The sequence below is a fragment of the Podarcis pityusensis genome (assembly GCF_964106645.2).
Source record: "Podarcis pityusensis genome assembly, chromosome: 6".
Taxonomy (NCBI): Eukaryota; Metazoa; Chordata; class Lepidosauria; order Squamata; family Lacertidae; genus Podarcis; species Podarcis pityusensis.
Window position 1 is genome coordinate 31,719,277 of NC_138030.1, and position 12,723 is coordinate 31,731,999.

The 12,723-nt window shown below is 42.7% G+C and overlaps 1 protein-coding gene across 1 annotated transcript in view; it reads left to right on the forward strand.

Annotated features, from left to right (window-relative positions):
• ADORA1 (adenosine A1 receptor) overlaps window positions 1–9,203 on the forward strand; it is a 55,815-nt gene extending 46,612 nt beyond the window's left edge. Inside the window, exon 3 of the mRNA XM_081010606.1 lies at window positions 8,235–9,203. Coding sequence (XP_080866732.1) covers window positions 8,235–8,883 — 649 coding nt within the window. The 3' untranslated portion in view covers window positions 8,884–9,203. The remainder of the gene's footprint in view (window positions 1–8,234) is intronic.
• The last annotated feature ends 3,520 nt before the right edge of the window (window positions 9,204–12,723 follow it).

Below are 12,723 nucleotides of genomic sequence, written 5' to 3' on the forward strand. Positions count from 1 at the left end.
TTAACAGAATTCTCAGAACCTCACTAAAGCTCACCTGTTAAACCTTGCCTATTGAATTCGGACTCCACACAGATGTTGGCAGCTTGAACTAATTTATTTACAGGGCTATATACAGCTCTCCTTTGGCAGGGCTCTTAACATAAGCCTGCAGCAGGGTACCTCTTTAGGGTGAGGGGAGTGGCAAGTATGGTGGCTAGGTTATCCTTTAAAGAAACCAGGGCAGTTACGTCACTATGCCTCAATACAATTATTAAGCTATAGCTCCCACTATCTTTTTCCTTTCTTTTCTTAATGACATCACCTGTTCGATGTTTAAACAGCATGAAACAGATACTGAGCGCTGTGTAGCTATCGTTTCAGTGAAGAGGATGTGAAATATACTCAGAGTCGAGAGTGGATTTCATGCTCTTTATTCAGCTCATAGTGGTGAGGAGGAAATGGAAGTTCCCCCAGAAGGTCTGCCTTATATACCGTACATTATTTACACAATGGGCCCCACGCGACTGGCTAATTCCGGGATTCTCCTGTAGGCCAGTCAGGTTGTGGATTCACTTCCACCTGCAGCTGGATTGGGTGGCTCCTGTGGACCAATCATACTGCTGCATTGTTCTAGGATCAATCAGACTGCTGCATTTTGGATCCTGTTGTTCTAGGACCAATCAGACTGCTGCATTTTGGATCCTATTCAACTCAGTACATAACAAGGATGCATAAAATAAACTAGCAAATGCACTTTTATTAAACTGGGACTGGGAACAAACACCCAGGTCTAACTTAAACTGCTCGATGTTCTATACAAAGCGCCATAGTTTCAAGAACTTTGTGGATAATTGCCTGCGCTTCCGCGTCTGCTGGGCATCCAGGAGACTTTTCAGATCACAAGCAAGGACAGGAAGAGAGTAAGAAGCAGAAGCCGAAATGGAGCAAGATCAAAGAGCTTTTGTTGAGGGATTTTCAAAGTCTTCGATTCTGCCTCTGGAATAATAAATTCAAGGAGCTGCATTTTAGATTTGCCCTTAAGCTCCCACTTATTTTGCTTCATTTTGTTGATAAGCTTGGCATTTTTCACAGATGTTGGGAAGCTGCAGTATGAATTTCTATGCTGGGCCAGCATCCTGTTTGCCTCTTTTAGGCTTGCTAGTGCTTCAGGAAGATGCAGGGCAAGAAAGTGAAAACCACCCACTTTTGTGACAGCCAAGCAAATGGTATTCAGAAATATACTATCTTTGAACCGAGTCTTTATGCTGTTATTCACTGTAGCTAATAGCCACAATAAGTCAATCTTCCATGCAGGAGTCCCGTGCTCCCCACTCCTCTCGCAATTTTGGCATACCGTACTCGGTTTACTTATATACATCATTTCCTACAGAAACAATTGTGCTCAAAGCGGTTCAACATAAAAAAGTCTAAATACAGTAGCCACAATAACAGTATGTTAGAAAAAGTATAATAGCACTACAGAAAACCTACAAAATAAACCATTAACAGTTCATTTAACATATACCAAAATTTAAGTGGGCCTAAAGATCACCAGTTTTCAATTACCTCACATCCAAAAGTATCTCCAAAAGCTGATAACCACACACACATACACACAATCTTTTATGACTTAACCTCAAAAGCTGGAAAGTTCCTTAAGAATTCTTGTGCAAGCAGCTTCCTCAGGGCTGGAGGGTAAGGCACAGACAGAAACAGTCATCCCCTGATAGCAAAAAGAGTCTCTCTTCTCCCACAATTTAATAAACTTCTTTATTTTAGCTCCAAGCTGTTCGAGCATTTATTTGTTTCCGCTTTTAGAAGTGGGTTTTATTTGTATCATTTTTTAAATGAAGGATTTTACTGCTTCTATGCTGCAAGTCACTTTGAAATTCAAAGAAAGAGGGTCATAAATATTTGAGGAAAAGAAAGAATAACATTATTCATAGCGAAGAGAAGAGGATCTGCCCCTGAGTTATTTTTGTGCTGGTCTTATCTTGAAACTCCTGACAAGCAGTTTTACTAGTTAACTCCATTGATAAATTGCAAGAGACAAGTCACTGAATGTAGCCAGGGCCCCTGCACAGTATATGAAGGATTTGTATTACTGTAAGTGCATTTACTCTTTCTGCTCATAACACTGGTAGGTGTCAAGAAAGTGACTGTAGTGCAATAAAGCTTGCTGGTTAAATTCTTCAGATCATTGCTGGAGGCCTCGTCCTGGTGTCTCTGCTGTCTAAAGTTATGCAGATGACAACCATGGAGGGGATTTCTAATCCCCTGAGCAGGTAGATACCTGCCTTTAAATCTGTCATCGTCAAAAGATAGCTACACTACTGGGTGGGTTGTATCTAGAAATCATGGCCTCGGATGTGGAAGCTGCTCTAGCTTTCCTATATGACAAGGATGAAGAACCTGTGGTTCCCTAGATGTTGTTGGACACCAACTTCATCAGCCCCAGTCGGCATCACCAGTGGTCAGGGATGATGGGAACTGAAGTGCAGCAACACTGGGAGGGATACATGTTCCATCCCCACCTGCTCTATGAGTACCATGCATTGACTTGTTGTGGTGAGGGGGAAGCATTTTGCACATGCAGACAAAAATAACAAGTTCTGTTTTGGAAAATTTCAAACGCATTAAAAGGATTGACAGCGGGATTGCGTTATCCCTAGCTGTGAATCTCCAAGCTTGAAGCACAATGGAATTTATGCTTACTAACAGCTTGGCTTCAGGAGGGAATAAATCTGTTGCGTGAATTCAGTCAGGTGACTCGGCTTGCTGAAACTTCAAAGACACTTAGGGATGTGATTGTTGTGAAGAGGCAGGCTGCTCATTTAGCAAAAGTGCGCCTCATACGAGTGTCTGATCTTCAGAAGCTCCATGGCAACGGCTCCGCTGAGATTTGTTGAAATAAATTCTCTTTCTTGCTTCCATGGGTGAAATTACTTCTGTACGTGAGGCAGTGACAAATGTCCAACCTCAATTATTATTATTTTCCCCAAATCTTAACACAATTTTCAGGTAATCTCTTAAACTGGAAAACCAGCTCTTGTTTTGTGTGTGTGTGTGTTCAGGTAATTTTGTTTTGTTTTGAAGCACTTTGCTTGGCTATCCTGAGGATTCAAATAGTTATTTCCATTAGAAATATTTTGTGTTCCATTCCATTTTGTGAAGTGGGCTTTAACTCGTGAAAGCTCAGGCCACGTTAGTCTGAATTGCCACAATATCAGTTGTGACTGGTGACTAGTGGGACTGGTAGGACAAAAAGCAGGAAGGCCATCAGTAGGTGGAGCCACCACTGCCATGGCTCTTTGCCTTCGTCTTCTGAGGTTTCTGTATGGGGTTCTCCAGCTGGAGCCTCCTACCACTCCCCATTATCCAGCCAGTCCCTGACACTGAGGGCAGACTGGGATTGATGGGGCAATGCCCTGTTCTCCTTAATAGAGCAACCTCTGCTGGGGAAATTGCTCCTTACTGCATCTCCTTTCCCGCCATATCGGAAATAATGTTTCTTATTACTCTTTTATGAGGCACCTACTCTGTTTCCTAAACATTTAAGAAATGGTCTTCTTCATTTATGAAGATGTTGTGATGGTACTCCTCTGCGGTGTGCCTTTGTGTTCTGGATGCATAGTGTATGAAAGGATCGATGGGTATCTCAGCTGACAGAAACCTATGAGGCATGGAAGTTCCCTGGCCACAATCCAGCACATGAATAAGTGGTTTAAGTGCCGCTGCTTACTTTGAGCTGAACTGTAGATGTGTACGTTATCCACTCTAGAGCTGAAAAATGCACCAGCTGAAAAATGTTTCCACATAATATTTCTTCTCATTCTCTACAAGCACTGTAAAACCACTCATTGCCTTACTACCACAATTTTTGGTCATTTTATGCAGTCTCCCTTGAGTGCCCAGTATGAACCCTCCACCATCATTCTGTCCATTTGCTTGTAAACCTTTGACCCCAAACAACTACAATACAAGTAGGACACAAATTAAGCAGCAGAGAGAAGAGGTTTAGTTCCACTCCATTTAAGACAGAAAGAGACCACAAGGGCAAATATAATGTTCTGGCTTTACAGAAGCAGCTGTGGTCTAACAAGCAGAACCTACAGGCAGAATTTACTACTACTTTGCCATGTTATGAAAATGTGGACTCTACTTTTTTTCAGGACATGAAAGCACCGCTTGCACAAAGTCAAGCTTACACTTTTTAAACAGAGTAAATATAAAGGGTTTTTCAAAGTACAGATATACTTCTGAAAATCTGTGGGGTTGTATCCAACTAAGTTGTGCTCCGAGTAGATTCACTGAAATTAAAATGCCTCTTACTCATGCTCATTCATTTTAATGGGTCTACTCTGAGTGTCTGACCTTCTCCCCTTGCAAAAGCCTAGGTATATCCTTACTGAGAGCAAATTTTCACAAGTAAGGTTCTGAGCAAGGGAGGGCATGGGTCCCAAATCCTAGCAGATGCCAGTCCTTGTCAGATGCAAGCAATCTTTGTGCATGAGACAAATGTTATGTCCTCTCACTGCTGTTTTCTCTAACTGGAATGGGATATTGTTTGTTACCCTGTGTACCGGGCTGACACTCCATGTTGCAGATTTATTTTCTGTAGCCTCATGATCAAAGTTTAAACATCTCAATTCCTGGGGATTTTGGCACTGCCTGCATCTCTCCTCATTAGCCCTGATGCGTTCCTACTGGAGCATTGCCACTCGCTTCTCCTGCCTCCCAAATGATGCTTGCAAAGGATGTTAATAACCTTCCTTGGGCACAGTGTGTTTAGAGTACTGGTCACTCATCATCTCAACGTTCCAGCCATTAAACATAGGAGTGTAGTGCATCTATGGTAGACCTCTATTTCAGGGTTTTATGGGTTTGGGATGGACAAAAGTCATTTCAGAGTCCAGTTCAAACGACTGGTATTAACCTATAAAGACACATAGGGCTTTACGTTCTTTCCTCTTTTGACATGAGCCTACCTGGACCCTGAGGTCATCACTGGAGGCTTTGAGAGTTATTCAGTGGGTGTGGGGGGTGATAAAAGATCATTTTCAGCTGTTGCCCTCTGTTTATGGAATTCTCCCGCAAGTGAGGCTCATCTGGTACCAATGCTAACAAATTTTCTGTGTCAGGTAAAGATGTCTTTATTCTTCCAGATATTTGTTGCTTGATATTATTTGGTTTTGCTGAGCTGGAACAATAGTTCCAGTAATGATTATCTGAACCTTCGGAAGGAGTCATCATCACCCATAATGTGCATACTCATCTCTTTGGTCTCACTGTGACCTCCAGACATTGCAGATTAAGCTGGTATCCTTTGCTTTCATACTCTAGTTAATCATGCAAATTAAAATACCTACTCTGCAGATAACCAAGCAAAAGTATTGTGTAGCAGAAACAAGCTGCACTTACTATCTTGAATGTGAACCTCCCAGGTTGCATCTAATTTGTGTTCCATTTTTGAGTCACTTAAGGTGATTAGAGTCCTCTGGATAGTGGCTGTCAAAGCAGAACAGATTTCTGGCTTTCTGTACACTTGGACATTTTCACTGCTTTGAGCCTGACACTTTTACAAAATGAGGGTTCCTTTGGTCTACTCTTCACTTGCCAGCACATTAGAGATGATTAGTCCTCCATGAGGCACTGGCCTTGGGCTGAACGAAGGTTGTTGCTGTTGTTGCTTTACTCTGCCCCCTGAGCACCCCCTGACTGTTTCCCCTATGAGATCATCCTCCAACTCAGCAGGCGAAACTAGCACTCCCTTTATATAAGCAACGTCAATGAAAACGACAAAGTAATTGCTCTGTGTCACCCTATTATTGCTGCATTAGATTTGCCAGCACATTGCATTGTGGGAATTTAATTTTCTCAGAAAATGATATGGCATCATCACACAAACTTAATTGTCAGCCTATCTCTAAACAGGAATGGGCAAATGGAAGGATGATATTCTTTGGTTGACCTTTGGTGGCACTCAGAAGTGGTTGAGTGAGGCAGCCGCCTCATGCTATCTAATGGTAGAGCCATTCCTGCTACGGGTAGTATTTTTTTTTTAGTGCACACAATTCAAGCAGTGCTCTGGCAATGCACAAAATTTGAAGTATTCTAATTATCAAGTAGAAGTGCAGAGAATATTCTCTCTGTGTGCTTTCTTCTCTTGTATAGGTATGAATGATGCTTGTTTATAATAAATTACTTTTTAAAAAGAACAACTGTTTAGCCACTCCTTTACTATCTGCTTGCTTTAGGGAAAACCCAGATTTACTGCATTTTGACTGCAAATTGATTTTTAATACAAGGATTCCAATTGTTCTGAATTTCTTCAGGACTTCTGTAGGCCACTCATATTATTCCCATGATACAGGTTGCAACTAGCCTTACGCCACTCACTTCATGGCTCAGATGAGATTCAAAGTGGGGGCCTCCAATTAAAAACCTGTGCTGTTTTCACTCCTTGGCTCACTACAAAACCAATTCACCTATGGACTTTAGGTTCAAATACAGGGAAACACATATAGTAAAACGTGGTTTTGATGCTAGGACACTCTTTGTACAATTTATGATGGATGCAGTTTGGGAGCCAATGTGGTGTAGTGGTTACAGTGGTGGACTAGGACCAGGGAGACACAGGTTCAACTCCCCCCACCCCTTAGCCATGAAGTTCACTGGGTAACCTTGGGCCAGTCAGTGTCTATCAGACTAACCTACTTGTGAGGATAAAATCAGGAAAGGGGAGAATTGTATGCTACCTTGAGTTCCTTGAAAGAAAGGCGAGGTATAATTCATCTCACTAAGGAAGATTCAGCCTCTTTGTGACAACAGATTCATTTTGCTCTGAAAGGAGAGCTGAATTATTCCCTGCATACTTTTCCTATTGTTGCTTGTCTTGTAAGGACACAGGCAGCTGCTGGTGTTGACCTATAAAGCCTTACACGGCTCAGGACCTCAATACCTTAAGGACCACCTCTCCCTATACAAAGCAACACAGATCCTGCTCTTGTCATCTGAGGCTCTTCTCTACATCTCCCTCTCCCTGAAAAGTTTGGACAGTGACAACACAAGAACGGGACTTTTCTCGGTTTTAGGTGGAAGTCGCAAACTATACCTACAAAGGAGGAATGGATTTGTAAACTAAATGAATATTTAATTTTGGCAAAATTAACTGCTATAATAAGAAATCAGTCGAATCAAAAATTAAAAAAGGAGTGGAAATGTTTTGATGAATATATGGCAAAATATTGCTCAAAAAAAGATACGCTAATATGCCTAGATTAAAATGTGAAGTACTGGAGGGAAGAAAAATTAGTAAGGAAAGATAATAAGAATATATAGATGATTTCAGAAGATTGTAGAATGCAAAGATTATTGTAAATTGTATAATGTGGAGGAAATCGAGTGGGGGCAGAGGGAAGTGGGAGGAAGGAGAAAAGAATAATATGATGGATTGAGGAAATATAAATGTAAATGTATGGTGGGATGGGGAGGAAATGGTGTTGGTTTTGGTACACCTGTATTGTAATGTAATATGTGAAAACCAATCAATCAATCAATCAATCAATCAATCAATATTATTATTTTTTAAAAGAACGGGACTTTTCTGTGGTGGTCTGTGGAACGCTCTCCCCAGAGAGGCTTGCCTGGCACCATCAAAACATGTCTTTAGATGCCAGGCAAAAACTTTACCCAGGCCTATGGTTATTAAATAACATACGGCCTGTAAAAGTGTTGGGGAGAGAACTGTTAGGGAGAGGAATGTCAGTATGCTTTTTTACTATGTTTTTATGATGTTCTTATAATTGGTGTTTTGCAATGTGTTTCTAATGTTGTACACCGCCTTGAGATCTTTTGAAAAATACAAATTGGTATACAAATTGAATAAATAATAGTAATAAATAATAATAAATGCCAGGTAAGACTAAATTGTCCATCTTATTACCCCAGTATTGTCTGCTCAGAGTGGCAGTGACTCTCCAGGGTCTCAAGCAGACTAAGGTCTTTGCATTTGCTTGCAGCTTATGTTTACTTCTGCATGCAAACCATCTACACACCAACACTTAATTATGTCCCCTGTCCAAACATTGTGAGAGCTGAACTGTGTTGCCACTTGACTGGCTGAAGAAGTGTTCATGCACACGAAAGCTCATACTAATAACAAACTTAGTTGGTCTCTAAGGTTCTGCTGGAAGGATTTTTTTTTTTTTGCCTGTTAAAGACCTTAATACATATTTTGTTTGTTATTTCTGCAGCTACAAGAGTGTGGTGACTCCTAAGCGTGCTGGAATCGCTATTGCTTGCTGCTGGCTGGTTTCCTTGCTCGTCGGGCTGACCCCTATGTTTGGCTGGAACAACTTGAACGAAATGCAGAAGAGGGCAAACACCAGTCAGCTGATGAACACCAGTCAGTCAGAGTTCACCGTCAGTTGCCAGTTTGAGAACGTTATCAGCATGGAGTACATGGTCTACTTCAACTTCTTCGTATGGGTATTGCCTCCGTTGCTCATCATGCTCATTATCTACCTGGAAGTGTTCAAGATCATCCGCAAGCAGCTTAATAAAAAGGTCGCCTCCTGCTCGACAGATCCAGAAAAGTATTATGGGAAGGAGCTGCAAATCGCCAAATCTCTTGCCCTCGTCCTCTTCCTGTTTGCTGTGAGCTGGCTGCCTCTGCACACTCTTAACTGTATCAGCTTTTTCTACCCGTCGTGCAAGACCCACAGCAGCCTCACCTACATTGCAATATTTCTTACGCATGGGAACTCTGCCATGAACCCCATCGTCTATGCCTTCAGGATTAGAAAATTCAGGACCACGTTCCTGCAGATCTGGAACCATTATTTTTACTGCAAAGGGGACAAGCACATGAACAATATTGATAACACTGACATTGCCATCTAGGAGTCGTCTGGTGCCAGGCTGGCCTGCAGCCTTCAAGCCACATGGGGTGCTCTATAAACATCCCTTTCATTGTCCAAATGGCCAAGTTGGCTTCATCTCCATTATACGCAAGGCCTGCTCCTGGGCAGAGCAGACAAAGCCCAGAGCCAATCAAGGGCATTATTTATTACTACTAGTAATATTCATTTTACCATCTGGTATTCTAGGAGCTGTTCTTTCCCCTCCCATTTTTTGGAAGCAAGGTGACACTTATAATTATGCATTTAAAGGGGGACTATGCCAACAGAATGTATATTTCATTCCAATAAAGAGGAAACAAATCTCTGTGGTTTAATTAATGGGGAGTTGTACTCACTATGGAATTTAATATTATCATTGGTAGCAGTAATCTTAATTGCATTTATGAGTTGCCTCTGCAAAAACCAAAAACCAGCTCTGGACAACTTACAGGTTTAAAACAAATACACAACATACAATTTAACATATACAGGGTTGTATCTAACAGTATCACACAGCTCAGCCAATGATAAAGTGAAAAGGGACAGAAGCAATTTTCAGTGATTCTACCTCCTTGCTGCAGCCCCCATATCCTTAAATATGGGGACTGGCATAAATAGTTCTCTAACCAAGCACTGCCAGGACTTAACTGGAAAAAAAGAAGCCGCTGACATGATCATAATGCTGAATCTGTCTTCAAACCCTACTGCAATTAATGAACATTTATTAGAATTATGGTGAGGCAGCAGGTTAACTTCTACATTTGTCACAGGGGATTATTTTGTATGTCCTGACAACAATTTCATTTAACGGTTTCAGCAGCACAGCTGCCTCATGTGGTCTTGTTCTGCTGACCCATAGGCCAATGTAGCTTATTTCTACAGAATGAAAAAACAACACCTCACAGAGCGTGATATCAGTGCAAGTTGGCTTGTGTGTATTGAATTGCTTCTTGCTGGAAATAAATGTTCCTGGCTTCAGAGCGCAGATTCAATCTTGCTGTTTGAGGTAGAGCCTGAGTTCAGATGCAAGTTGGAAGGGCCTCCTTTTCCTCTCTCTGCAAGTACATGCCCTGCTGTGCCCCAGAGGCACGAAATGAATGCAAGAAAGAAATCAAATAAATAGGTTACTTGGTAAATAATCAAACGCACATACGTGACCAGTCCCCTGAACCTGCTATGTAAGTTGGTGATTTGGAGAGGCCTCAGGGACATCAGCACACTTTGCAGGTGTGGGGGTACCCTGAAAAACAAGCAAGGGCTCCAAAGCTGAAATTAACCAGGTACCACAGGATGCTTAATAAACTTGCATACATTGTGGACCCAATTAACTCAAGTTTCTGTGTTGGTCAAAAGTAAACTAACACTTGCAAGTGTTATTAGCACTACATTCCCAAACATCCCTTTTATTGAATTGTTCCTATGTTATTCCAGGTTATATGGCTGCATTTTTTCCCATAAAGCAGCATGTCTGTCAGATGTGACAACTTGAATAAAATATTGGGGGGGGGGTGCAGGTAAGCCCCACCCCCCATAATGATCACATGACTCAGTGCGCGCTCGCGCGCGCGCACACACACACCTCATTTGAATGGCAATGCCCATCAACTTTGGAAGGGTCTGTTCTCCTCAAATATTTTAGGCCTGGGGGGGGGGGGTATAAAGGGACCACAGTCCCTAAGAGTTGGCTCCTATGATGTCTGTTGAGGTGGCTAAAATGAAATTGCCAAAGAGAGCAAAACGGATAAAGCCTACATCAAATGAATTAGGTGGATACTGATAAGCATGAAAATATTATAGCAAAGCTAACAGAAAACTACTGTTTCTTATGTTTTATTAACCCACAGTAAAGCAACCTAAAAGTAGGTATCAACTTGTAAAAATGGAAATGGATATGCAGTCATACCTCGGGTTGAATACGTTTCAGGTTGAGCGCTTTCGGGTTGCACTCTGCGGCGACCCGGAAGTAACGGAACGTGTTACTTCCGTGTTTCGCCACTCGTGCATGCGCAGTCAAAATGATGTCACGCGCATGCGTGGAAGCGGGGAATTGCAACCTGTGCACGCGCAGATGCGCAGTCGCGGGTTGCGTTCGCTTCAGGATGCGAAAGGGGCTCCGGAACGGATCCCGTTCGCATCCTGAGGTACCACTGTATCTGCTTTGAAAAGGTAAGTCAGGCTTGAATTTCTGAGCTGGCTAGAAGAAGTCTCCTGGCTCTTGTTTTGCACAGGATGTGGGGGTGGGGAAAGTACACTGGATTACCTGGTCATCTTTTGCCCTGCAGAGGGCTGAGGAGTGGGGTTGCAAAGGAGGAAACGGGATGACCTATGACTAGGGATGGATGAATCTGCCAATTTTGGCTTCTCTCAAGAGGCAGGCCAGGCAAATGAAGGACCAGGTGCTTCCCTACCCTTCCCTGCAACACTCTCTCCCAGTAGAATGCGAGAAATGAAGTTGGTAGAGAAGCAGCAGCAGCAGCTTTCATGCAGGTGTACTTTCCAGCTAGGTGCGTGCAACCCGTCAGGTTTTACATGAACTAGTGGATGGGGAGTGGTCCCCAGTTGCTGCGACTGCTCCACAGAGCATGAATCTGGGAATAAATTCCTAGGTGCCAGATTGGTGCGCTCCAGAGCTGTCAAAGTGACTGTGTTATCTTTGACAATAGTTAAGTTTCTGCTGTGTGCATTCCTTTGACTGGGAAGCACCCTCGACAGGACATAGCAAATATAGCAGGATGCAAATAGCTCCCTTATATACTTTAGTGTCTCCTGTCCCGACAAATGAATGTCGGCCAAGCAACATGGCTAGGGTGAAGTCGTGGCTTAGGGTAGTGGAGGGGGAGCCACAAGGGTGGTTGCCCCGGGTGCAAAATTGTTAGGGGTGCAAAATTTCAACATCTGATGCTCCCTCAGTACAGCTGTGTGCTTCCATCACTGAGCTCTGTTGAAAACAGCTTCTTCATGTGAACCAGGAAGTGACCTCTCCAGACAATGGAATGACTTTTCTTATCTCTTCAGCCACGATCTCTTGGGTGACGCAGACGCCGGTAGTTGAATGCCCATGCATACTTCGTCCATTTCCCTCCCTCCCAGAGGAAACCCAACCAGATGGGTGGGGTATGAATAATAAAATAATAAAATAATCTCTCCCACTCACCCGCTTTGTGCTGCCCTGGGACACTGGCAACCCACACTATGCCACCAGTGCCGGATCACTTTTGTACTGTAAAATATGGTGGCAAAATGGAGTATCACTCTCATTAGCACACAACTTCTTTCCCTGGTATAAGATAAAACAAACTGAGTTCCAATCACTGTGCATGGCAGGAACAGTCTTCTATGCAATCTTTATTAAGAGACGGCAAGGAATGAAAGGAGGGAAAGGAATAAAGACAAGGTATGTAAGGTATTTCCATTTTTCCCTTTTTCTCCCTTCTCTACAAGATAAGAATGGCTGTGCTGCCACTTTGTCATATGCAGCTGTCTCAGGCAGATGTAGACTATTTACACTCTGTGTGGGTGAACAGAGAATGCCACATCTCCCGACAACTGCAAGGCAGGAGAGCTGCTACTGAGGCAGGGGCCTTCATGTCTTTTTATCACACGATCAGTTACCAGTTAAAAATCAAGCACAAAACTCTTCCACTGGGCCAAGTTGCTCGTAGGTAGCAGATGAGGGTGGGAACTCAGTCTTCAGCAGGAATAATTTACTCTTAACAAAACATGGCCACATTAAGGAGGAGGAATATGCTCCAGCCAAAATTAAGGATTTATGGGTTGCCGCTTTCAGCAAAAACTGCCCACTTAACTCAAAGGGCTTTAATAAACAGTGCTTCACTTGGCT